This window comes from Lissotriton vulgaris, chromosome 4_1 (genome assembly GCF_964263255.1).
Source record: "Lissotriton vulgaris chromosome 4_1, aLisVul1.2, whole genome shotgun sequence".
NCBI classification, from domain to species: Eukaryota; Metazoa; Chordata; class Amphibia; order Caudata; family Salamandridae; genus Lissotriton; species Lissotriton vulgaris.
In genome coordinates this window covers 197,455,493-197,482,205 of record NC_141691.1, presented here as the reverse complement: position 1 = coordinate 197,482,205, position 26,713 = coordinate 197,455,493, and the positions used below count along the sequence as shown (strand labels likewise).

General features: G+C 44.3%; 1 protein-coding gene across 1 annotated transcript in view; it reads right to left on the bottom strand.

Annotated features, from left to right (window-relative positions):
* Positions 1–26,713, bottom strand: part of TENM1 (teneurin transmembrane protein 1) — a 1,327,579-nt gene that overhangs the window by 1,136,423 nt on the left and 164,443 nt on the right. The window contains exon 3 of the mRNA XM_086918499.1: positions 17,391–17,483. Coding sequence (XP_086774625.1) covers positions 17,391–17,483 — 93 coding nt within the window. The remainder of the gene's footprint in view (positions 1–17,390; positions 17,484–26,713) is intronic.

The window sequence follows — 26,713 nt, the reverse complement described above, 5'->3', positions numbered from 1 at the left end:
GTATTGAACAATAGTGGGATTGCAGGCGCTTGCTTTCTCTCGTCCGCCCCTTTTTCTTCTACCTAATGGCCCCCACGTGGTCACCACCATGGTCCCCATGTTGTATTATTTCAAGCAATTTCTTCACTTATTTTACAATTTTCTTCCATCCGCAAAGTGTTGCTGGCTACTCGCTTCCTTTTTTTGTGCTTTGTGCACACTTCTTTTTCACAATTGTAACATGTTACTGTTCAAACATGACTGTCTTCCATGTTATAATGGATAAATGAAAACGATGGGTCTAATTCACAAAGGCCACGAGTGCGGAGGAGCTTTGTGATTCACACCCTAAATGAAATATCAAACAAAAAAAAAGCAAATTGGACTGATATTGATAGCAATGCGCTATATTGTGTATTAGATAGTAAAACACTGTCCAGTATACTCATTGGAATGTATGTCTGCTTGTTAATGTATTTGTAAAGCACACACCTTACTTGAAGCAAAAAGATGTGAATCCAGGTGAAGATCCCAGAAACGATTATGACATAATATGCAAAAAAGATATAATTTGTTGAGGGAAATACCTCATCTTTTTGTAGATTAGTTATTTAAGGTAAAGACAATCTTGAGTTTTGTTTTTATTTAGCAGAAAAAACTCAAATTCATATTTTGCAAGAGATGTGGAAAATGTTACAGGTATCCAAATTATGTATGTATCCTTGTTTTGCAATCAGTATACACATTGTACATTATTCTACTGCAATGTCCCCACCGGACCTAATACCATTTAAAATATGCTAACTAGCACATAAAACATTACTGGCCCCAATTCACCAATATATCAAAGTGAGTGGATTTTAGGCCTTCATTTAAGCTCGGAAATACATGTGTAATATTTTTAGAACACCTGCACTACATCTGAAAAACAGAACATATTGGATTAAAGAAGGGGTGTAACGTAGACAGGGGTAAACTATTATTACTCATCAAAGAAAGACTGGCAGCTTGAATATGAGTCATTTTCCAAGTTGGGTATAGGGCCTCTCAAGTGTTGGCACACATAAAAAGGCGAAATTAATTGGAGCTGATTTACAAACCCCCAGTAGCGTAACAAAACGTGATCCCACCCCGCAAGATATGCTGAAGGGCTCCTCATACTCAGTAGGGGCCCCCTCTAGAAAGGGTAAGCCTGCCGCCCACCCCCCCACACACACGGCGGGGGCTGCGTGGGCCTTTGTTACGCCTCTGCAAACCCCTTGAGCCACCTGTACATCACTTCTTCCCATAATATAAGTGAGGGACCAACAGCACAAGGGGCTAGTAAGTAAGCTCCATTGTGTTTATTTGTTGAGTGAAAAAGTCTCCCAGGCGTGATGATGTAATGAAAAGATTTTTTAAACAATTAATAGAAAAGAATAAAACAAAAGAAAATGGTGATTTTTATGTCCTAAAACACTGCTTGTGCAACCAAAGCAACTCAAAATGCTACAAATAGTCATCTTTCTGAGCAAATACCAAAATCTCAGTAGACATTTACCCAGATTATACATTCAATTAGAAATGGAAACGTGTGTTAATTATCAAAAAATATTATTAAATCGTTACATTTCTTCAGATTAAACCCCTTGAAATTATACTGACTGACATTTTTTGCACAATGAATTGCTGAAAACTCTCTTTTTAAAATACCTAACCTATCCGTGCAAGATCGACCTGGTAAGACCCTCCCTTAGTCTTAGCCAATCATAACCGCTAATCAGCACCCACGTCGACTTTCTCCACAGGTTACACATTCCAGAGACGATCCCCCTTCACACTCCTTCAAACTCCTTTGACATGATGTACACCATTGTGGTCGTACAAGCCTTTCACACAATTATCACATAAGATCCTACTCACAGGACCAGCGGCAGTCACGTCTTGAATCCCCCGCTTTTGCAGCCTAAACAGGGGTGATGTTGAAAGTCTCAGTTATTTAGGGACCTTTCTTGTCTGCAGCTCTGCAGATAAAATCTCTTCAAAATAAAAAATATGAGAAACCTATAACAGAGGCCAAGAAAGGAAAGTTAAACACTACAAAGATATGAAAAGAGAGAGAACAGAGAAGGAGAGAGAGAGAGGAAGAGAGGGGGCTGGGAGAGTGAAATTAAGGGCATATGAAAATAAGGAAGAAATTGTGACGAGAAAGAAGGGTAAAAAGGATAAAAGGATGCATTGAAGGGTGAATGGACTGATGGACTAAAATAATATTTGCATAAGTAAGAGAAAGACTAATAAATGTCTCGATGAATGAGCGATTGGATGAGTGGTTGAATGAATTTTTGGAAGTGTGAGTGGAAGGATGGATGGAAAACTAATATTGAAGGGGTGGATGGATGGAATGGTGAAAGGATGGATGAAAGTATGGAAAGATGGAGGGATGTATATATATATATATATGAAAGGCTTAAAGACGGATGGAAGGCACTAATAAGGGACCTCCTCCAGAGTGAGTACAGCTTACTCACTTTGCTCACCCAATTGAATTTGAGGTATGGATCAAAGTGGGGGGTATTTCAATTTTGCTGGCTACTCTCTTGACCAGCGGCATCCACCCCGTGAGCTGAATATGCTACAGCACAGAATAATCCTTCATTTACCAACAGATCATGGAAGGGCGTCCTGTATTCTCTTTATATGCTCTATTTCTTAGCACCAGCCCCTTCCACTGCACTTCAAGAGCTGATTGTTTTGAACACTTGTTCTGTGAGTACTGTGGTGAGTATGTCAGCTTCATAGGAATTTAAAATATGTCAGTTTGGCTATTCAGACAAATTTGTTTTTTGACAGTATCATTGTGTATCTAACCCTATCTCTACCTGCAAAGATTTGGTTAATGGGGACCATTTTTGTGCCTATACCAAACATTTAGATCTTAGTTAATGCTTATAAATCTGATTGCCCCATTGTGAATTGTGAACAGAATATATCTCAATTAATGCATTATATCCTCAAAGGAGAAGTGTTATAAATGTCACGCACTAACCTCAATGTAGCATTTTAGCTAAAGGCAAATTCTAAAGATGGACTCTTGTATAAACTAATTGACTTTTTATTTTTGTCCTACACCAGGGTTCTCCAACCTTTTGTGTAGTGAGAGCTACTTCTGATCAGTGAAAATCGTCATGAGCTACTAAACCACAAGCAACTCACACATTTTTCCGAGAGACCCCCCACACCCAGTTTCATTGCCTTTAAGCCTAATTTCATGAGAGATAATACAGTGGTTTGAACAAAATACTTAATAACCACTCTCTCTCAGATGTATTTAATTAGTTTATTAGCGCCACTCCTACCAGTGTAAGGTGTCAGAACACTTTAAATCACACAGATTACACAGAGACAATCAGTGAAATGTTACATAAGACAGAGGACAAGAAGGTATAGGAGTCGCAGGTTATCCATACTGGTTGGCAGGATAGTTTAGGAGTGCTTAGTCCGGAGAAGCAGAAACATAGGATTTAAAACCTTACACCGTGGTTGGGGGTTCTCTTTAATAAAAAAAATTGATTTCTACCCAAATCAACTGTTTTGCAACATTAGGATAATGAAAAACTGGGGGGGGGGGGCGAATCAAACGGTCCAGCCAGCCTACACCTTGCAGTTTTCATGCAGCTCTTTGATAACAGTTACTTGCTCACTGTTCTACATTAGGATTTTAACTCAAAGAGCTAGCAACAATATGTTCTCTCTGACAAAAGTAGTGACCCACTGACCTATATACATTACGTTATATATGCACTTTGTGATCGGCAAGTTCTTTGCAGCAGGCATATTAACCGTCTGTGCTACCTTACGATGAGTAAAAATCATTCTTCACCCAGTTAATTTGATATTTTTATTGTTGTATGAAATTTGCTGGAGGCCAGGAATGCAGTAGAAGGTGCTTTTCCATACTATTGGCGCTCTCACTCGCAGTCAGCACCCAGGGGCACTGGTCGCGCCGCCCTAAAGCCAGACCTGGCGTGAGCAGCACAGTACAAACATACAAACCCACAACTCTCCTCTGCTGAAGGCTTCTCACTGGTTATCAGACACAAGAAGTTTTCATCCAAGCTATTATGCATCACTCACGTAGTGATAAGATAACGTAGTATAGGTCCTAAAAAATCAATGCAGACAAAACGGATCAAATACTTCCAACCTAGAAACTTATGTTGTGGGCTAGCACAGTGTATATTAATTCCAGCATACAATAAAATGTGATGGCAATACTTTCTCCATACAGGCCTTCAAATTAGGAAATGCATTCCAGTCAAAGGTAGGAGCTATTCAGACTCATGTAGTAATCAGTGAAAGGCTTTCACTGATTATTACACTGCGCTTTATATTTGCCTTTGCATGACAGTGAAAGCTGTTCAGAGCATGCAGGGACCTTTGATTTTTTTTTTTACCTGCCATCATGCTTTATTAACCCTTTCCTTGCTGCCGTCGGCCATTGGCCGACGGCAGCACTACCTCCCCAGTGCTGCTGTCGGCCAATGGCCGACGCGGCACCGCCCGTTTTGCGGAAGTGCGGCACTGCGGGAAAATCGGGGCCACGGTAAACGGGTTAAAAGGCAGGTTTGATGATTTAAAGCGCGGTAGCAGCACAGTGCAGGCAAGGACTTTCAATTTGAACGTCGGGTGGCACTGTGCTTTATTACCGTTTAGGCAAATGTGAAGCACAGTGTCGGCCGATGATAAAATCAAAGGTCCTTGCATGCTCTGACCAGCTTCCACAGTCATGCAAAGGCAAATATATAGCCCGGTGTAGTAATCAGTGAAAGGCTTTCACTGATTACTACACTGCACTATATATTTGCCTTTGCATGACTGTGAAAGCTTTTCAGTGCTGAAAAGCACTTTGGATTTACCATCAGCTGGCACCGTGGTAAAGGTCAGTGCCTGCAAGAACCTTAGAATTTTAACATCGGCTGCCACAGTGCTTTATTCCTGCTTAATGCAGATGTAAAGCACGGTGGTGGCCGATGTTGAAATCAAGGGTATTGCATGTACCGAGCCGCTTTCACTGACTAGTACGCGAAGACAAATGAAAGCGTGGTAAAGTCAGTGAAAGCAGATTACTTCAGGCAAGAACCTTGCATTTTAACATAGGCTGCCAGTACAGTATCGGCCCAGTGCCTGAAAGGACTTTTAAGTTTAACATTGCCTGCCACTGCGCTTTATTAACGAAGGCAGATCTAAAGCGCAGTGGCAGCCAACGTTAAAATGAAAGGGTCTTGCATGCAGTGAGTCTATTTTACTGACTCTGCTACTGCTTGGTCAGTTGCCCACTTACCTCATAGCAGCAGCTGCTCCGGGAGGCCCAAATCCGAAGCGCGGTGCCGGCATTGAAAAAAAGACAGGTGGCGTGTGACTAAGAGGAAGAACGTTGAGTTCTTCAGCCTGCCCTGCCCCAGCTAAGCTCACTTCAGCCAATCAGAGAAGCTGGTTTGTGTGAGGGTGGGCAAGGCTGATAGCTGTCAAAGAGAATGAAGGGCTTCAAAATAAAAAGCTTAAATCACTTCTCAATAGTTAGATAGGAGCGTGAGCTACTCCCAGAGGGTTGGCAAGCTACTGGTAGCTCGCGATCGACCAGTTGGAGACCCCTACCTTACACCATGTACTTCTTTAAATATATTTAATTTCTTATCTCTTTATAAAAACTTGTTTCATCTTGGAACTGAGAAGAGGGTGTATCCAGATTTGCTATCTTTAAGAATGTTTCAATGATATAGCATCACAATAACACAGTTGTATGAGTAAAAAGTGAGCACTCAAGGTTTGCCAAGTGGCGCCTTGTTTAAACAAATGGCCAGCTATAGAGGAACATTTCTCTCTTCCCCTGGCAACCATTTTGCATTATCCCGGTTTGATTCTGCCATGTGGAACATGACTGACATGGACAGGGTAATGAGTGACTGTACTCTTCCCGTCAATTGGCCGAGATGACTGTTGATGTGACCTGACAGGTGGTTGGGGCACCAGATCAAAAGCTTACACTGGTGGATCCAGCAGATGCTCAACCAGTGTAAACGTCGCACTTTGAATCAGGGTTTTAAGTAAAATAACCTTGATATGGATTGGATGGAGGTTGGGAGCGATGCCACTGCAAAGAAAAGTATCTTGGTGAACACGTCAATGAGAATTGATTGTGGAAGAGGTACACGAAGATAGACTGGACATAAATACATACAATTTAGGGATTCATCATGAGTGGCCCAATGTGGACACCAGATGGAATGATACCAGGAGTTAACGATACCTGAGAGTCACCGGAGCAATTAGGATTTATAAGAACATCTGTAATTTTTTGGTCGCAATGCCCCAGTAGTTCCTCATTTTCTCCTACAGTTCCCTATGGAGATGTTGGCTGCAGTTTGCAAACATAATCTCCTGGTGAAACATGACAGGCCTATGGAGTTTCCTGACTACTAGCAATGAAGCCTATAGGATTTATAGGGTTCATCTGGTGGCATAGTGTGGGCTAGGCCATAGGGGTAGTTGCCCCGGCCACAAAAAGTCCTAGGGATGCAAAATCTCAAAAGAAAAAAAAATCATACTTCTATTTTTTTTCTTTGAACATTTTGCACCAGGAAGTGCTAACGGTCTACAGGCTAGGGGGCGCAATCCTTACCTTGCCCTCTGTGCTGGCAACCGATGCTACGCCACTGGCGGGTGATGTTAACTATTCACGCATATTCATCACAGTCATGTGGGATGCTTGCTCCATGACAGCATTATATAATATTAATGCATTCATCTGCTGGGTCCAGCAATGCCTACTTTGCAGAAGTTCAATTCTGCTTTTTGACTTAGATTAAATAAAGCTTGCTTTTACCAGTGGAGTCTAATTCTCCCCTTAGGAATACACAGCAGAGGTACTCATGGACTGTTAATCAGTCAGCACTTGCCTTTATTTAAAATGGCATTATTTTATTCAATTTGAAATCTTCAAACATTAATATAATCTTATTGAAAACCTTCACAAAGGCACGGAGTCGAAGAAAAGCATGAGAAATGCATTAGCAAAATCCGTCGGAAACCCTGAGACTATATTTCTGTCCCAAAAAAACATTCTGCTGTTATCTCTAAAGAATTCCCCATCAGGCGAGCTCAACATGCATGTGAGGCATTGTGTAAATCCGGTTAGGATCAACAGAAAGATTCATTATCGTCAGGGCAATTCTGTTTGAGATACAATTATAATAGCAGCAACATATTAGCTGCATTAATTGAGAATCCTCTGCCTGACAGAACAACTCATAAGGGAGCACTGCGGATGTCAATTATGGCTAAGTTACAGCAGCATTGCTAGGCTGTGCTTTCTATTACCAGTACCCAGCTTCTTAATTACACCGATGCCCTATAAATGTGTGCCAGTGTTCCCATCAAATGCAAAATCATTTTATTAAAATGCCTGAAAAATATAACGTGATGGATGCAGATGTATTGTTTTCCCATGATATTCCACATTTCTGCTTGAACAATATCTAAATTAGCAGCTGCCTTTACAGCAGGGCAATTCCAAGAGGCACATTCTTAATAAGACACAACTATGAGCTTATAATTGTTTCAGTTGCAAAATATACAGTGAGTTTTGGCAAGGGACTTGATTTACTAAGGTGCTTTGCCAGCATTCATTTCTAAAGGGTTTTACAGTATCCTGCATGATTAGGACATACAGCCGTTATACCATATCCTAACCTGAGCCTCGTGAATACTTTATTTTAATATCTCTTATATTTTAATGCAGCCATTTTCTTCTTCTGTAATTAGGCAGAGTGTATTGCAGATGAGGAGGCAAAATGTCTCCGTTAGTGTACACATGTTGCTCCCATGATATCTGGGGGGATGTTTACAAGACAAAGTTGGAGCGCAGTGTTACCTGAAAATTGGTAATGCTGCAGACGTTGTGAAAACGCAGGGACGGGACATATGTACAAAAATACAGTGCACCCCTGTGTTCCCCCTAGCACTGGCACTAATAAAGCTGCATAGCGCCAGCGCAGGCACCCTTGCACCATGTTGCAAGCGGGCCTGTGCTGTAGGGGTGGTTGTTTATAGGCAGGATGGGAGACCTTCCTGCACATAAACAATGTTGAAAGGTGATTTGCTCTTTCTATGTGTGCTGCAGAATGTAGCCACATGGAAAGAGCTAAAAACAAGGAGAAATTATTAATTTCTCCTCGTATGGTCAGTTTAAGACCAGGTATTCCCTGGTCTTCGTTTTTCGGACTGCCCCAGCCTTGTAAATAAAAAAGCAATGTTGCGGCGGAACGCCCAATGTAACACCCATTGCACGCCCCTTTCACACTAAGTGAAGCGTGAAAGGGGCCTTATTTTCAAGGCAGCGTTAAGTGGTTTAATGCCACGTTGTAAATATGGAGAACAGGATATCGCCGCCAGAAGGTCACTAAAAATGACATTCTGGTGACAATATCCCCTTGTAAGTATACCCCCCATTAGTGATCTGAACGTCACTACTTTTAAATCAGGCAAGCAGACACATGCTTTCATCCAACTCCTCAAATTGGGTATAGTTTCTGCATTTGTAGTGCTTAGAAACAGCATAAGTATGCTAAGCAGAGCTAGATAGAAAGAAGTAAACATATTAATCCATTTACCAGGTTCAGTCACAACATTAATTGAAAAGAGAGCCTCCCAATAAGCCTTGAACTGCCTTTCAGGAGAGAAGTAACTTTAACACGGCTTCCTGATTGGGACAGTAAAAATAATTAGGCGGTAAGAACAGAGAATCCCAGTAAGTAAAGTGTAAAGTGGAGCATATGTGCACTACAAAGAAACAGCTGTGTCAGGAGGGACGCCGCTGCAGAAGTAGCAGGTACTTTAAGAGGCACTAAAGATGCTTGGAAATGCAAGCAGCAGATAGCAGTACATGTGCACTCCCCCACAAATTTGCTCTGCGATGAAAACCACGGCTGAGTTTAATTAGCAAAAGCTGCTGCCGAACCACCAGAGCACGGGAGTCAAGTTTAATATAAGGCACGTCTCTGTGAACACCTGTGCGGCATTCATTGTATTTTTAGCTGGTTATTACCTTCAGAAAACATTGCTTTCTCCACGTGACCGTGCAGTAATTGCATTATACAGGCACCTCAACCAATGCCATATTTCAAGGAAACTATTACTGGCGCTGCTGCTGCTGGATTCTGATCAACTCTATTAAAACCTTTTGTTTAACTAGAGAAAATTGCATTTCGGATGAAAATGACTTTCAGAGTGGTTCCATTTGCAGTGTGCCCTAACACAGAACACAGAACAGCTGCATTAACTCAAGTGCATTTATTTGCCAGCTTTTCTAAAGTAAAGCTGGAGAATAGCTTGGATTGAAAATGGGGGCTTTATGACAGAAGCACAACAATTATTAATAACACTTCATGGCAGCGGAGCCCACAACACTGTGGCAGCGTCTCCCAAAAATGTGTAAACCTAACTTGTTTCGGACCCTGGACCAGTGCTTGAGACTAATTTTCACCTTCCATGTTATTTTAGGTCGAGCCTGGTCGGCGCATGCGCTGCTCTTCAAGGCATGCTGCATTAACCCCTTCGATGCTCATGACGGAACGGTTCCGTCATGTGCGTCGGTGGGCCTGTGCTCATGACGGAACCGTTCCGTCATGAGCCCGTTGGCTCATTAGAACCTTCAGCACAGCGCGAGAATTCGCGCCGGGCTGAAGGTGTTAGGGATGGCCGTGAAGCTCCGCCAACTCTCCGCCCAGTTTTTTAATTGGCTTGTTTCATTGTCCATTGTAAACTGTGGCTTTCCATTAGTCAACAGGCTTAGTAGTCCCTCCTTAGTACCACCTTTTCCCATTTTGTAACCTCCCATGAGGGCACCCCCTGTTACGTGTGCTGTTTCTCGGTAGGCTTTAATTACAGCTTCCGAGCACTATTTTCTCTAAGAGCTTTGTCCTGCCTGCTCTTGCCGGCATGAAAAGGGAGGACACTCTCCCTCCTAATGCATTTGCAACGCAATAGGTCTCGCATTTGCGAGAGTTCAAGTTATTGGCATTATAAATGACAACGCCTTGAATTTATCTGTTTTTACAAAAATAAATAAATAACAAGTATTTTCATTTACAATGCCAATAGCTCAATCTCATAAACGCGAGACCTCTTGCATTACAAATGCTTGTTTTATCCGTCTAAGGGAGAGGCTCTAGGCGCTACAGGTATGGTTAGACATGGGTCCCATGCTCACTGTCCCAGAGGACTCAAGCAAGACCTCACTGATGAGGCCCAGTCAGGTTGAACCCAGTCTGGAGTTGCATGTGTTCCTGTCTAAAGAGAACATGACCTGGCAGTTTGAGCTGGAAAACAACTATTGGAGCAGAACCAAATCTTATCTGCACTTGATTGGTCTCTGTCTGCAGTGCCATAGTGAACAAAATGTAACCTGACTAATTACCAGTGACTGAGATTAATTCCATCCATCAATGTTTTGTTTCCCTCAAGTGACCTTCATAGAAAAAGCGAGCATTAACCAGGTTGCTCCTCATTTAGCTAGTGACACACTCTCCAAATATCCCAGGCAGCCGTCACTCCCTTGGGCGCGGCCGTGATTCTGCGCCTGTGCGGCGTTTTCCGTAGTGGGCGGGTTCATGACGGCCCCCAGCCGTCGTCAGCACACGCCCACTGTAATGCATGACGGCTAGGGGCCATCATCAGCATCGATGGGGTTAATATGCCCCTGCCACCCTGCTGTTTCATCTCCCAACACAGTTCCATCACTCCCACCTATCCTATTGCATTAAAGTCATAATCCTCACAAGAGAGGGAAATTAAAGACACAACACATCTCTGCTGGTATTATTTCTAATACATAAAAACATGCATGTGTATCAGAAAAGTAGGTGAATGTATGAATATCAAATTGCAAGTAATAACTCCAGAAACAGAACATTTAGAAAGACTAAACTTAGAGAGTAGAGGAAACTTCTCTGGGAACAAATGAGAGTATTTCTGTAATTATAAACGCAAACAATTCATTTACTTACTATTTTTACCCAATGCACAAAGCAAAAACATGTTATTCATAAACCCGTTAGTTCTAATCAGCCTCTATTTTTGATGCTGAGGGCTCATTTATGCAGCAGGCATTATGATGTCATACCTCAATTGTAATAACTTATTACAGGTGAACAGCAATGGCATTTTTCTAACAGGTGTACAGAGATTTCACACCTTCACTGGAGAACGGAATTTAGAGTTAGGCTCTTAAACAGTGATTGCAGGGCCTCATATATTATAAATAGATATATGATTGTTACTTTTCATTGTTGTGAATTTTCCACTGGGCTTGCCTCTATTTTATAAATGTGTTCATGATCTGGTAATATGTTTTTAGATGGGGGAACCCATGTGGAATGCTGTCTTTGAATGATACCACAGAGTGACACATGCCACATCTATCAGGGAAAGCAATTATCTTATATGGCGAAACCATTGATCACCGCTGTATGTCAGAATAATGAGTGACAAAATATTATCTTGCCCGAATATTATGAACAAAAAATCAACTACCAAACCGTGTTTACATTTAAGAAACATCTGTAGACTACATCATAGAACAAACCAGCTCCCTTTCCTATCACACATTGACTGTGTCTTTGCCGCTAACCCTGTAGAATGCTGTGCTTCCTTTCTGCACAATTGAAATTCAAGATACATATATATTGTTAATGGAGACATAGTTATCAGTAAATATGATTCACAATTTTAAACTCTACATCTACATATCTAGAAGATATATATATATATATGTGTGTGTCTGTGTGTGTATATATACATATATATATAAATATAAGCCTTGTTGTTTTGTTTCACTATTTATGAATTAATCCTTTACATTTGTTATTCAATCCTTTTGAAAACATTTGTGCACATACCACTCAAGCACTTTATTCTTTGGCTTACAATCAGATACTGTGATTCAGCAGTTGTAGTTACCGGAGCTAATATTAACTTACACCTCCACAAGGTCCTGCTTATGACCTCACATATTTCATCTCTCTTGGCATCATCAGTGAGATCACTTAATTTCTAGATTTTTTAAAATCAATTTCCTAACTATAACGCTTCTGTAACCTTTGGTTTTTTAGGTAAATTTCTAAGGTTTTTTACATTTTATTTCGTAACTTTATTCCATAGCCTTCGAGATTGACTGTATGAGTGAGTGCATGAGTGTCTCAATGGGTGTGTGAGCGTCTATGTGGGTCTGGAAGTGGCTACATAAGTGTCTCACTGCATGTGTCAGTGGGAGCATGAGTGTCTGAGTGGGTCTGCGAGTGGGTGTGTGAGTGTCTGAGTTGGTGCATGAGTGTCTGAGTGATTGGGTCTATGAGTAGGTGTCAGAGTGTCTGAGTAACTTTGCAAGTGCCTGCATGAGTGTGTGAGTCAGTCTGTGAGTGAGTGCATGAGTGGCTCAGTGGATCTGCAAGTCTTTTAGTGGGTTTGTGAGTGGGTGTGTGAGTCTCTGAGGGAATGGATGAGTGTCTGAGTGGGTCTGTGAGTGGGTGGTTGAGTGTCTGAATGGATTTGTGAATGGCTGTGTGAGTTGCTGTATGGGTCTATGAATGGGTGCATGAGTGTCTCAGTGGGTGTGTGAGGGAGTGCATGAGTGTCTCAATGGGTGAATGAGCATCTATGTGGGTCTGGAAGTGGCTACATAAGTGTCTCACTGCATGTGTGAGTGGGAGCATGAGTGTCTGAGTGGGTCAGCGAGTGGGTGTGTGAGTGTCTGTGTGGGTGCATGAGTGTCTGAGTGAGTGGGTCTGTGAGTAGGTGTCAGAGTGTCTGAGTGAGTTTGCAAGTGCCTGTGTGAGTGGCTGTATGGGTCTATGAATGGGTGCACGAGTGTCTAAGTGCATCTGTAAGTGAGTGGGTGTGTGAGTATCTGAGTGGGTCTGATACTGGGTGGGTGAGTGCCTGGCTGTGATTGAGGGTCGGTTTAAGTGTCTGAGTGAGGGTATCCATAGCTCTGTGAGTGACTCAGCCACAAAGGAACCACACCTGTCCTTTTATACAACAGTTTTGCACAACATATCTACCCAAAAGGAGTTCTTTCTACTGGTTAATTACTAAGTGCTTGTACGTATTCTACACTATGGCTGCTTAATAGAGCATGAGGAAATGTGACCAGTGACTTTGTGCACGTTTTGGCAATGTGATTATTTCTGATGCATCTTTATTCAGAAATATGTGATAACATGGATCCTCCTGTGGAGAAGAAGACAAGACTACAAAGTGGTGAGTCTGCAACAAACAAGGGTCTTTCCTCTTAACTATATGAAGTACGTGATTCGTTGTTTGGTGGAGATGTGCACATATTCCTCAGCAATCAAGAATTCCTCACCAAAATCGGCAGGAAATGCGCTGGTGGGGGGCAATTGTTAAGCTGTCCATCATCCTGACAAAAGGCGGGAAGACCTTTGCATACTACTAAGGTGGATTGGGCGGGGCCAATAAGGTGGAGCTTAGGTGATTTGAACATTTGCATACTCATGGTAATCTAAGGGGAGAACCTTGGACTCTGCTTTCATCAGAACAGGACAACAACAAACCCACTCTTCACAGTGACATAAAGATTACTCTCCATTAGATCAACAATGCAGTCACCTCCACAACAGATTTCAGATCATTTTGCAGTATAGAATTGCTGTGAAAACACACTTGCTTTCCTTCACCAAGTCCTTAATATGTCCTTTAAAGAAGTGGAGTGTTAACGGGTGCATGGAGCCTCAACGGGCGCCACAGCTATGCTTATGTTTGTAGGTGTCTCCCGTTCTGCGAAATGAGAATCAGGGCCAGAATGGTCCCAGGGACCCCATCACCCAGGGTCAAGCCATGACTTAATGAGGGAGAAGGGCTTGCGGCACCCCTTGCTGGGCCAATTTTTGCCTCTGGTACTCCATCCCAGGGGCCCAATAGAAATGTACTGGGGGGTGGGGCCACGTGGCACCCTTCTCTGGGCCGATTTCGGCCTGGGGACCCCATCCCCATGGTCTGGCCACTTTTCACTAGGTGCCCTGGTCACAGGCCGGCCTGGGGGGTTTGTTCCTGGGACCGTATATGGCCTTCATTTTTCAAAAGTATTTAGCCCTAGTGGTGGTCCCCAGGGCCGGCGGTCCATGCGGACCCCCTCTTAAATGATTATTGCAGCCCTGGGGAGGTGGACCCAGCTTTTGGGGGTTCTGCATGACCCACCCTAATAATTTCTTTCATTTATAGGCCTGTGTAGATCGTGATTCCTGGGGCATTAACAATGCCATGAGACCCGGAGAGGAGGTGGACCCCTGGGCATAATTGAGCCCCAAGAGGAGGGCCCCATGTGTCCCCCACTTTTCATTAAAGGCAATATGCCCCCTGGGACCTGGCCCACCAGGGGCAATGTTAAAAGCAAGCGTGGAAGACCACACTTGTTTTTTTTTTTTAATTCACAGTGATATCCGCAAATGTTCACTATTTTGGCCATACATTGGAAAAAAAAGCTTTTTTGCCCAGGTGGAGTCCCTCTAGGACCCCAGGACCACAGCTACGAGGGTAACCTATTCATACCTTGCCCCCTTTTCTTTTTGTCACGTTTTTATAGGGGGATTTTGCTGAAGCCGTGTCCCAAATGGCTGCCAACACACACTGGTTGAAGTGAAATTCTGTCCAGTGGTTCAGGCTGCAGGCGTGTCTAAAACCTCCATGGGAATTAACATGGGAAATACACTTTTTTGAACCGCCCTTTTTCTCAGCCCCTGCTTAAGGTCACTGCTTGGAGTTACTGATCCGTCAGATCATCCCAAAACATTCCATGCAAAACTAGAATCACAGGGGCACTTTTTTTCTTTTTATACATTTCGTGAAGATTCGTCTAATGGCGCCAAATATATCGGCAAGTCAAAAATTGCTTTCCCTGTGGAAACATGATACTAACTATACCCATCTACTGGTGACTACCAGTAGGTTTTATTTATATATATGTATGTATATCCACCAGTGCTCCTATCCTGACACATTTCCTGGGCATTGCTAAGCATGATGGATAAGGTCATCTTCCCCCTTTCTTTCAAAACACTGCATCTATTCAACCAATAAAAAATGAAGACATAGGAGCGTATCTGTAAATTATGAAGTATATAAACCCACAAGCACCTTGAATTGTATAAATGGTTACCCAGCACCATCATATCAGCCCTCAGTATTTCAAAGACATTCTACTTCTATAACCTGCTCAATGCTTTTTGCCATGCTGAAATCCGCAGGACCTGGCAGTCAAGGTACCCAGCCTCATGGAACTCCGGCTAATTACTGATCCTGGTTTTACCTTGCTGGTGGATTTTGAGAACAAAAAAGGGACTAAGTGAGGTAAAACCTTGGATTGAGGCAAGGCAGCAAATCTATCTCAGCAGCATAGGGACCACTGTGGAAATCCAGTTCAATGACTACATATCTGATTTTGAGGGATTCTTGATGGCTTCAGCTTTGTTGCTAGCCCTGCTGAAAGATGTTTGTAAGGTACAAACCTTGACTAGTGTGACTAGCCGTTCTCCACTCTATTGTGATCAGCCTGAAATTGCACCATGTTCAGATCATCCATTCATTGATACTGCCCACTAATTCTTTAATTTGGCCTTAAAACTTAAAAAAATCACATATCTAGTTCTGCTGATTCAATTTTGATAGTTTTCATGTCTTCTTACTTATCACATTTTTCTCTAGATTTCCAAATTGGTTTATTAATTGTATTCTCTTAAATTTATAATTGTTGGTGCTGCTTGAATTTAACACACATTTCTCAAGGGAACTGCCTGCTGCATGTGCCACAACCACCAGGGTCTAAGTGGAGATTATCAAAAAGCTGCATTGAAGCCTAATTAGAATATGTTTATTAATTAAGCAAGGGTACACTCCCCCCAAATTATTAGATGAATTTCTGAAAAAACTCAAATAATTTTCTCCAATTCCTTACCCTCACTGTTAGGAATGAAGTTGTTACTGTCTAACCACCGCTCCCCACTAGATGGATATCCATTCTTTTATGCTAAACTAATATGAAGCAGACAGTGGGCCTTATGTAGAGCTTGGTGAGTTGGACACTCCATTTCAAACCTGGAGGATATGTCAACCGTATATCAAGTGCATTATAGCCTATGGTACTTGTAATATGACAGACAGAATACTCGTCACATTTTGGCAGAGGATGCCAGCCACCAACCACCAAATAAGACCCATTGTTTATTTTACGACATCCTCTGTCCCTGGTTCCTCTCTCTGCTAAATTAATCTTCCTCTTCATACTATGACACTCCATTTCTGCCTGAAACCATGGTGTGATCTTCAAATCCAGTATGTGAATGAAATTATTCATCTCTACTACTACCACTGCAAGTGGATTACAGGTACTACACATTTACCACATTTGCCAGAAGCCTCTCCTTCAACACTGCTATGTCTCTCATTAAAATGGATGGTAGTAAGTGAAAATGTACAACTGCATTTGTTTTTATAGCATGGCATCCATAGTACACCTTCTCTTCATTCAACCAAATTATTATCTGTATTATGCCTACCTTCTTTTATTTCCACGGTCAGAAACCTACAGCTCCCTATTAACACAGAACCAGCAGTCAGTCAGACATACTCATGGCCAGCCATTAGTTTCTAATTGTGGTCTTCAAGGGGTTAAGTTACAAATTTCCAGCATACCTCTCCCATGCCTAACCTCAATAAATCCTGCAAGTAATATGCACTGTGCGAATAGCCCAGAATATTTTAATTTAGCATGAGAAGAAACACGTTCCTATTCAAACGTAAGCAGGCCTGATTCCTCCAGCTACTTATTTAAGATTTATCTTAAAAACCATATTTTCTGGTTTAGTACAATTTCTTTTTCTGTTCATTGTAACACTTCTCTTACCATTATTCTGCATTACACTCCAATACTCAAAATGTTGGTCAGTAGTCTGCTAAACATAGAACATATTTAATTTCTACAGGTGTGTTTCATAGTTTGCATATCTTGGACCAACTGCTAAGTCATCCATCTTCCTCCACTAATATACACACCAAAAACCACTACTTTTGGAACATTTGCTCTGTACATCATTTAAAGTAGACATGGTTCTTGCTTAACAACAAATACAACTTTTAGGAATATCTGGTAAATGGCACACTCTAATAATAGAATTCCACACATTCTGTTTATAGATACCTGTACAATTGCTGCATTTGGTTTCTAGAGCCATACAGCTCTGCTCACACACATATGACAGAAATGCACTTCCTCTCTAACCTTTTTACCATTTACATTGGGCACCTGCATGACCTTCACAGGCATTATGACATTTGTCCTGCAGTACAGGGGTGATACACACCTTTCTCTTTGTATATTGATTGTTCCATCCACTGTTGCTGGGAGACTGGCCACTTTTTTGAAGAACATTGAGACCTGGATGGCCACCAGGGGGCTGAAAGGTAATAGAGGAAAGACTAAGGTTATGCTCGTGGGTTTGTATCCCTTTGTGCCAAATGTCATCTTAATCTAAAGCATCAAGGCTGATGCATCTATTCCTGAACTCATGACTGTCACTAAAAACATGTTATTTGCTGGCATCACATTTTTGACATTTTATTCATCCCTTTGGTTATGAGTTATCTTTACAGTTGTTCAACGATTGCATTTAATTTAGACATCAATACCTTTTCAACACAGTGTACACTGATTCTATGAGAAAATGTGATAGCAGAAAACAACACATATTTGGGTCACCTTTGTAGGGCAGATTGACATATAGAAATCAATTGAGTTGATTACCAAATTGATACCATAATGTTTACTTTGTTTCCTAGAAGCTAGCCAGCCTGCTGTGATATGGTAAGTGCATTGCACAGCAAGTTGATATGCTAAACGATAGCATTAGTCTGGCCAATACGGTAGGCTATAGCATACATATATTTTACTATCCTGACAGAGGTTCATAAATAGAATTCCATAATAGGATCAGGTAGAACAGAGTAAGGAACGTTGGGTTACACCGTGTGCACCACTGTTAGGAAATTCTTCACAAATTCATGTGAAGAGGGTTGAGATGTTAGCTACTGTATACAAAAACTTGATTCTCTGTTTGCACCTATGACACCATAGGAATGGACCTCATTCTTGAGAAAATCTTTATCACTGTAAGTTTGAATTTGGCATCTCAAGTTATCGTAAGGATTCTTTTGGGGTATTTGAGGTTCGTACGACTCAAAAAACATCACCACTCTACAGACAGCATACGGTTAGAAGTCATTGCATATGGGATGCAATGTACAGTATTCTATGTAAAAGATTCCAGTTCTCATATCAAGTTCCATAATGCAAAGGCAAGTGAGATGGAGACTGTAAAAAAGAAATAGAATTAACTTACTTGTGGGGTTTGTGTCTACTCATGATTAAGGTATCTGCACGTTGATTCACACCAAAGAGTGAATCGAAATTGCCACAAGAGGTAGCTGGGTAAATAATGAGTTTGAATTATAGATCACTCCTCCATGTTGTGTGTTAATTGGGATGCACCTATATAGTGTAATACTGCAATGCTAATGAGCTAGAGAAGCAAACATCAATTAGGAGACTAAAGTCTTGTGTGCCATATGTCATATAATCTGCTTTAAAGAGATTTCTTGTTAGTGCCTTTTTTAGTATCCTTTAGGTCTTATTCTGGTGTAAGGTACGTTCCTTAGGCATCCCACAATTGGTGGCCTTGGTGAGAGAAGAATCTGCCAAATAGACATATTTCTTGGAGAATTGTGTTTATTTTTAGAAATTACGAGATGCTAATAGTCTTCCTTTCAGTTGATGATGGGGTACATACAATCTAAGTTGGAAGGTGATTGATGGAGAAGGTGCTTTAGGCATTTAAGCGTGACACCATGTCTTGAATTTACAGCAGTTCATTGTTTGTAAGTGAGGGCCATTCAAAATGGCTGTTCTGTATACTGATTGGTGTAAAACATACACCAATTAGATTTCTTTTTGAGATGCTTGGCTTTATTTACAAAGATACAGCATCCACACCACTGTTCTTGTTGACGTTCTTGATGATCTGCATTCCATCATGGATGATGGCAGTATCAGCATGTAGAATCAACTTGATCTGTTGGTGGCATTTGGCACTCATCCTCTTTCTATTCAACGCCCCAAAGAGACTGGCATAGGAAGAAAAGGACTGCAAGGGTTTCACACTTCTAGGCAGATCATTCACAAAGCAAAAGTTTATTTTTCAATCTGTACTCCAGAGCATCTCCTTTGTTGTCTCTTTTTTCAAAGATCTGGTCTAATCTTGTGTACTCCACATCCGCGCTCAGAGAATTCTCCTCCTGTGCTCAGATTTACAAAATCCCATGTTTCATGACGAGCTGGTCTCGGCATCAGCGTGCGAGGAGGCTACGCCATGACAAGCCCAGCTCGTCATGAGCCTGGAAGGGGTTAACATTTGTGTTGAGCCTTTGGTATGGCGTGTCTGCTCACACAAGATTCACTTTTTTAAGGATCTCCATAATGCCTGCATCTTCTTGCTCCTTAATTATGCAGCAGATCTGTGCTCAGTCTTTCAACAATGTACGAGAAAGGGCCAAGACTGGATGGACTCTCTTTGGCTAATGAAACAGAAATCACTGTGGTGAGGTGCCATTCAGAACTGTGGTCTTCTGCTTACTGATCTCCAGAGCTAGATGACTGCCACATTCGAGATCCGATGGATAGAAATGAAGGTTTTTCAATCAATCAATCAATCAATCAATCAATCAGTGACACTTATAGAGCGCGCTACATACCCGTAGGGTCTCAAGGCGCTGGGGGGGGGGGGTGCCGCTACTGCTTGAACAGCCAGGTCTTCAGCTTCTTCCTGAAGGAGAGGTGGTCTTGGGTCAGGCGCAGGTCGGGAGGGAGGGAGTTCCAGGTCTTGGCGGCCAGGTAGGAGAAGGACCTTCCTCCTGTAGTCGCTCTTCGGATGCGGGGGACGGCGGCGAGGGCGTGGTTGGCTGATCGGAGGTGGCGTTTGGGAGCGTAGAAGTTGATCCGGCTGTTGAGGTAGCTCGGGCCTTGGTCGTGTAGGGCTTTGTGTGCGTGGGTGAGGAGGCGGAAGGTGATTCTTTTGTTGACGGGGAGCCAGTGAAGGTCTCTCAGATGTCCGGTGATGTGGCTGGTTCGTGGGATGTCGAGGATGAGTCTGGCTGAGGCGTTCTGGATCCGCTGGAGTCTCTTCTGGAGCTTGGCGGTGGTACCGGCGTAGAGGGCGTTGCCGTAGTCCAGTCGGCTGGTGACGAGGGCCTGGGTGACGGTCTTCCTGGTCTCGGTGGGGATCCACCGGAAGATCTTCCGTAGCATGCGTAGGATGTTGAAGCACGCCGAGGAGACGTTGTTGACTTGCCTGGTCATGGAGAGGGAGGAGTCCAGGATGAAGCCCAGGTTGCGTGCATGGTCTGTCGGTTTGGGTGCGGTGCCCAGGGCGGGAGGCCACCAGGAGTCGTCCCAGGCGGAGGGGGAAGAGCCCAGGATGAGGACCTCCGTCTTGTCGGAGTTCAGTTTCAGGCGGCTGGTCGTCATCCACTCGGCTACCTCTTTCATCCCTTCATGCAGGTTGGCTCTGGCGGAGGCGGGGTCGTTGGTCAGGGAGAGGATCAGCTGGGTGTCGTCGGCGTAGGAGATTATGCTGAGGTTGTGTTTGCGTACGATGGCCGCGAGGGGGCTCATGTAGACGTTGAAGAGGGTGGGGCTCAGAGATGATCCTTGAGGGACGCCGCAGATGACTTCGGAGGCCTCTGACTTGTACGGTGGTAGGCGGACTCTCTGTGTTCTTCCGTCGAGGAAGGAGATGATCCATTCCAGCGCCTTGTCCTGGATTCCGATGTTGCTGAGGCGCTGTACTAGGGTGCGGTGGCAGACCGTGTTGAATGCCGCGGAGAGGTCTAGGAGGATGAGGGCCGCTGTTTCTCCATTGTCCATCAGGGCTCGGATGTCATCAGTGGCGGCGATGAGGGCGGTCTCGGTGCTGTGATTGGCTCGGAAGCCGGACTGTGAGGGGTCGAGGGATCCGTTCGTCTCGAGGAAGGCGGCCATCTGCTTGTTGACGGTCTTCTCGATGACTTTGGCTGGAAACGGGAGGAGCGAGATGAGGCGGTAGTTCTTGAGTTCGGTGGGGTCCGCTGTTGGTTTCTTGAGTAGGGCGCTGAGTTCGGCGTGTTTCCAGCTCTCAGGGAAGGTGGCGGTGTCGAATGATGTGTTGATGATGTCTCGCAGGTGGGGTGCGATGACAGCGTCGGCCTTGTTGTAGACGTGGTGAGGGCAGGGGTCGGTCGGTGATCCGGAGTGGATGGAGTTCATCGTGCGGATGGTGTCTTCGGTGCTGATCGGGGTCCAGGCGTGGAGGGTGGTGGTGGGGGGTGATTGTTCGGTCATGGTGTGCGTTGGTTGGTTGTTGAAGCTGTTGTGTATGTCCGCGATCTTGTTGTGGAAGTATGAAGCGAGGGAGTTGCAGAGGTCTTGCGATGGGGTGATGTCGTTGTTTCCTGCGCTGGGGCTGGAAAGCTCTTTCACGATGTTGAAGAGTTCCTTGCAGTTGTGTGCGTTGTTGTCCAACCGTTCCTTGAATGCTGTTTTCTTGGCGGCGCGGATCAGCTGGTGGTGCTTCCGGGTGGCAAGCTTGAAGGAGGTCCTGTTGTCCGGTGTAGGTTCCCTTCTCCAGACTTTCTCGAGGTCTCGGCAGTTCTTCTTGGAGCTCTTGAGTTCGTCAGTGAACCACGGGGCTTTCTTGCTTCCGGGTCTGCTGGGCGGGGTCCTCAGCGGGGCGAGCTCGTCCGCGCAGATGCTGATCCACTTCGTGAGGTTGTCGGCGGCCTGGCTGGGGTTCGCTGAGCTGGCAGGAGGGTGCTGGCTCAGGGAGGTGGCGAGCTGGTCTGCTGTGATCTTGTTCCAGCTTCTGCGGGCGGCCTGTTGCTGGTGGTGGTGGGTCGTCGTTCTCTTGAAGGTGAAGTGGACGCAGCTGTGGTCCGTCCATTGAAGCTCTGTGGCGTGGCTGAAGTCGATGTCTGTGCTGGAAGAGAAGACTGCGTCGAGTGTGTGTCCGGCGAGGTGGGTGGGGGTGGACACCAGTTGCTTGAGTCCCAGGTTGGCGAGGTTGTCCAGCAGGGTGGTGGTGTTGCGGTCGTTGTTGTTCTCCAGGTGGAAGTTGAGGTCCCCCAGGAGGATGTAGTCAGCGGAGGGGAGGGCATGCGGGCTGACGAAGTCGGCGATGTCCTCGCTGAATTGGGTGCGTGGTCCAGGGGGTCGGTAGATCAGGGTGCCTCTGAGGGTGGTGCTCGGGTTGGTGTGGATCTGGAAATGCAGGTGTTCGGCGGTGGTCAGGGTGTTGTCGGTGCTGGTCGTGAGACGGATGGTGTTCTTGTGGTTGATGGCGTAGCCCCCTCCCATCTGGTTGGCGTTGCGGTCCCTCCGGACGATCTTGTAGCCCTCTGGGATAGCGATGGCGATGTCGGGAGCTGATGAGGCGTTCATCCAGGTCTCCGTGTGGAAGGCAACGTCTGGGGCTGTGGCGTCTAGGAGGTTCCAGAGTTCGATGGCGTGTCTGTGGACGGAGCGGGTGTTGAGCAGGATGCACTTGAGGTGGGTGCTGCTGGTGTTCGACTTGGCGGGTGCTGGTGTGAGGCAGGTCCGGATGCAGGTGAATTTGCAGGCGTGGCAGCTGAAAGGTCCGTGGGTGCGTCGTGGTGTGGCTTGATGGCATTCTGGGAGTCGGCCGGAGTTGAGAGCGAAGAGGGTGGCGGCGGAGTACGTCAGGCGGGTCGCTCGGGGTCTTCGGGGGCCAGGGGTCCTGGCGCTGGTCGCGATCCGGTCGCGGACGGGCGCAGACGGGCTTACCTTTGGCGCGCCTTCGGCGCACAATCGGCGCGCCCGCTGCGCGTGACCGCTGCGCGTTTGCACGGTCGCCATATAAAGGCGAAGTGCGCGGGTGGGCGGAGCAGCTGGGAGGCGGGAGCGGGGAGGGAACAGAAGGAAAAAAGGGGCGGGGTCTGCGGTGGTGGCGGGAAGCGGGGAGCGGGGAGGGAAGACGGAGGGCGGTGAGGTAGGCGGGCAAACAGGAAGGACACAAGCTGAAAAATAAACAGGCACTAATGGAAAACAAAAAACGCTAACACGGGCAAGAAATACAGTTTAACAAGCACAAATGGTGAACAAAACAAAAACAAAACAAACGACAACAGAGTCAGCCGGCGGCGAGGCCGGCAGCGCGGCAGGGACAAGGCTAAGGGGCACACGCAGCAGCTGGTGGCCGTGCGGCGCGGGGGTGTCCCACAAGTGGGTCACACTTACCTGTGTCGCACGGTCGCCATATAAAGGCCAAGTGCGCGGGTGGGCGGAGCAGCTGGGAGGCGGGAGCGGGGAGGGAACAGAAGGAAAAAAGGGGCGGGGTCTGCGGTGGTGGCGGGAAGCGGGGAGCGGGGAGGGAAGACGGAGGGCGGCGAGGTAGGCGGGCAAACAGGAAGGACACAAGCTGAAAAATAAACAGGCACTAATGCAAAACAAAAAACGCTAACACGGGCAAGAAATACAGTTTAACAAGCACAAATGGTGAACAAAACAAAAACAAAGCAAACAACAACAGAGTCAGCCGGCGGCGAGGCCGGCAGCGCGGCAGGGACAAGGCTAAGGGGCACACGCAGCAGCTGGTGGCCGTGCGGCGCGGGGGTGTCATTTGCTAGCAATGTTTTACTGACTTCTGAAGTCAATTGCATCACTTCTTCTCACTTTTCCCAACTGAAAATATTAAAGAAAAGTATAGGCGTACCCTATTTAGATTCAGATGGCCAGAAAGCTACATTTTGGCTATACCCATCCTTGGACTGAAGGTAGCACTCTTGGTAACTTACGCAACCAGTTTCTGTCAATCGTCAAACTCCTCATTTGCTGCCTATCCATCTAGAATGGAATTCACAGTATTTTGAGTCATTCAGAAATTCCTTTTTTGTGCCTTGTAAAACATCGTCTCACTCCTTCTTTCCCTTCCGAGAACTTTGTTTTAGGAAAGCCAGTCTGCTAGTGGTTCCCTGCTACTGGGAACGTCACTCAGGAGACTGTTCTTTTTTAGTTGAAACAATCTTTACTCATTAATATTTAAAATAGGTAATCTGGATAGCCAACACATAAGGACATATGAGCTTAATCAAGGTGTAATACCTTTCATCCTTTCTTTAACACGAACAAACATTCAAGTAACTTTCTGTCTACTTTGTAATATTGACTCTGGACTGTTTCTACCCAAGAAGATTCGTGCATCGCGATCATCCGCCTAGGAATATTGTCCCAAAAGCCAGCTAGTGCAATTCATTACCTACATTTCTGTCTACAGCACAATTAAAAAGTAACAATGATCAATGAAATCTCAGATGTTCCTGAAGGAGAGACGCAAGATCTGTCTTTTGGGGCCTTTTCAGGTATCCTCCAGTGATTAACTTTCCTCATTGTTCAAAGTTAGCTTCACATTGCAGGGAAATAATAACTTGCTCTACAGTCTGTGGAAAACTCGTTTACAACGTTTACAGAATGAAACAGCAATTGACAGTACATGTAGTAGACCATTAAAATGATGTCCCTTGCTCATAGCATTGACAATCCGAGCATGCACACAGGACAGCCTGCTTCAATATTAGTCTTCAGCAAATCTTCGGACCTTTGCAGCATTGTCAAAGGTATTAACTATTAATGTAAACAACTCGGATTTCAATATGGATTTGGGTTTTATTTGTTGAGTGTACATCCAATTTTTGGTCACACGCCTTCCAGCAGCCTTTGTGTTGAATGTCAAGGCTGCCTTGAAGGTGGGAGCTCTGAAAAGGAGACACATGGTCTATTGTTGTTTTACACAATTAAGCAGGTGACACCGAAGGCAGGAGTGAGACACAACATACCCTAGACAGGAGTAAAACACAAGTGCTCGCATAAAAAGCACTTTGTTTTGGACCCACAGTGCAAGCTCATGCAAATTAAGTTGTTCTCGATCTGTATTATATTCTCAAAACCGTCTGTGCACCAAAACTGAATGTAAATGAAAAATTGGCTTATTTTATAAGCATGTGTTTTTGATATTTACATAGTGTTAATTTCCATTAGTGAAATGATTCAAGCACAATTGAAACACATGATGTAATTTCAGTCGCGCTCCTGCAGGTAACCGCAGAGGGGCAGTGGGGCGGGTTGAGGGGGGGGCTGTCGAAAGACGACAGAATTAGATTTATTTATTTATTTATGTTATTTTCCCAATTCCGTCATCAGTCGACTTCCCCCCGCGTGCCCCGCCCCCTCCCCACTGCGCTTACTTGCATCTATTTGAAAGGAGGGCACTGGCGGTTCACGGCAAGGAAAGGTTGTAATGTAGGCGAATATTCAAAAACCAATGAGTTGATTTGAATTTGAATTTGAATTTGAGTTGATGGATATGTCTGAGGTTTGGCAATGCCAAGAGCAGCAACAAATCCATAGCAATATCCGGGAAGGGAAAGGAACGCCCCACAATTGTTGCAGATGTAGCAGAAGGGCTTTGTCCACAGGAAAGAATGCTATGTTGCTGAAAATACAGAAAGCATGTTAAAGTGCAAAGTGTAATTTAATTAAATATATGTAGCTGGTGACATACATATTTAAGGTACGTTTATGTGAAGTTAAGAATAGTACATCTATACTTTCCAGTATGCTGTTGCCTTTTGATATTTTGCCCTTCAATATTCTGTCCACAATATTCCTGTGTGGCGATATTCTTTGCTCGATATTCATTAGTACAACCATTAGAAATCGAACATAATATTTTACGGCTTTTAGCAATTTCTTTCCTTTAGCCATTTCAGGACAATAACACAGTTGATCATTGCAAAGCATGTACAATATATAGACAGAAGGATAATTTCCTGGACTGTAGAGTATACGTTTTATATTGGAAATATGCATCACTAAAACCTTTTGGTCACTCGTTGAAGAAATGTTAGCACATGCCAGTATTGATATACTGATTTTAAATTAGTGAGAGCCAGATGCAAAAGGCTATTTTAGGATTCCAAAGTCTACAATTCACAAAACTACAGGACCTGCTGTAAGCTGTACACTGCTATTCACTGAATTACAACATTTATTTGTGAAAAAATGCCCTAATCCTTTAAAAATATATGGCATTCAGTGCATTGAAATGTCAGGATGGGTGTCAGGTTTCTCATTGCATACAGTCATCTCTGAATTCACAGTCATCCACAGGAAGGTAGAAATTAGTAGACAGTTTGTGCTGCAACTTATTAGTGTACTAGTTATAGCACAAAGTTAGGATATGGTCATAAATAGGTTAGTGTGCAAAAATCCCCCACTCACTGTGTTCGTAGTGCATCTGACCCCCAAGATTGCAATTTAATGGCGTTCAATTGAACACAGACAGAGGGATTCAAAATTGGTGCGTTTTAGCCCCCCTGTAGTTTCTGTCATGCATTAATGTCCTAGGTCCTGTCTTGTCTTCCAGACTCAGGATGCCCCCTCCATAGCTGGATTAACGGTCCCCGCATTACTACAACCAGATGACGCAGTTCTGTGTTCAAGAACCCCTACCGGCCTAAAGATACTATTCGATGAATGTGTTTCTTTTGTGGGATCCTTGGGCTTGGCCACTAACCATTCTAAAAC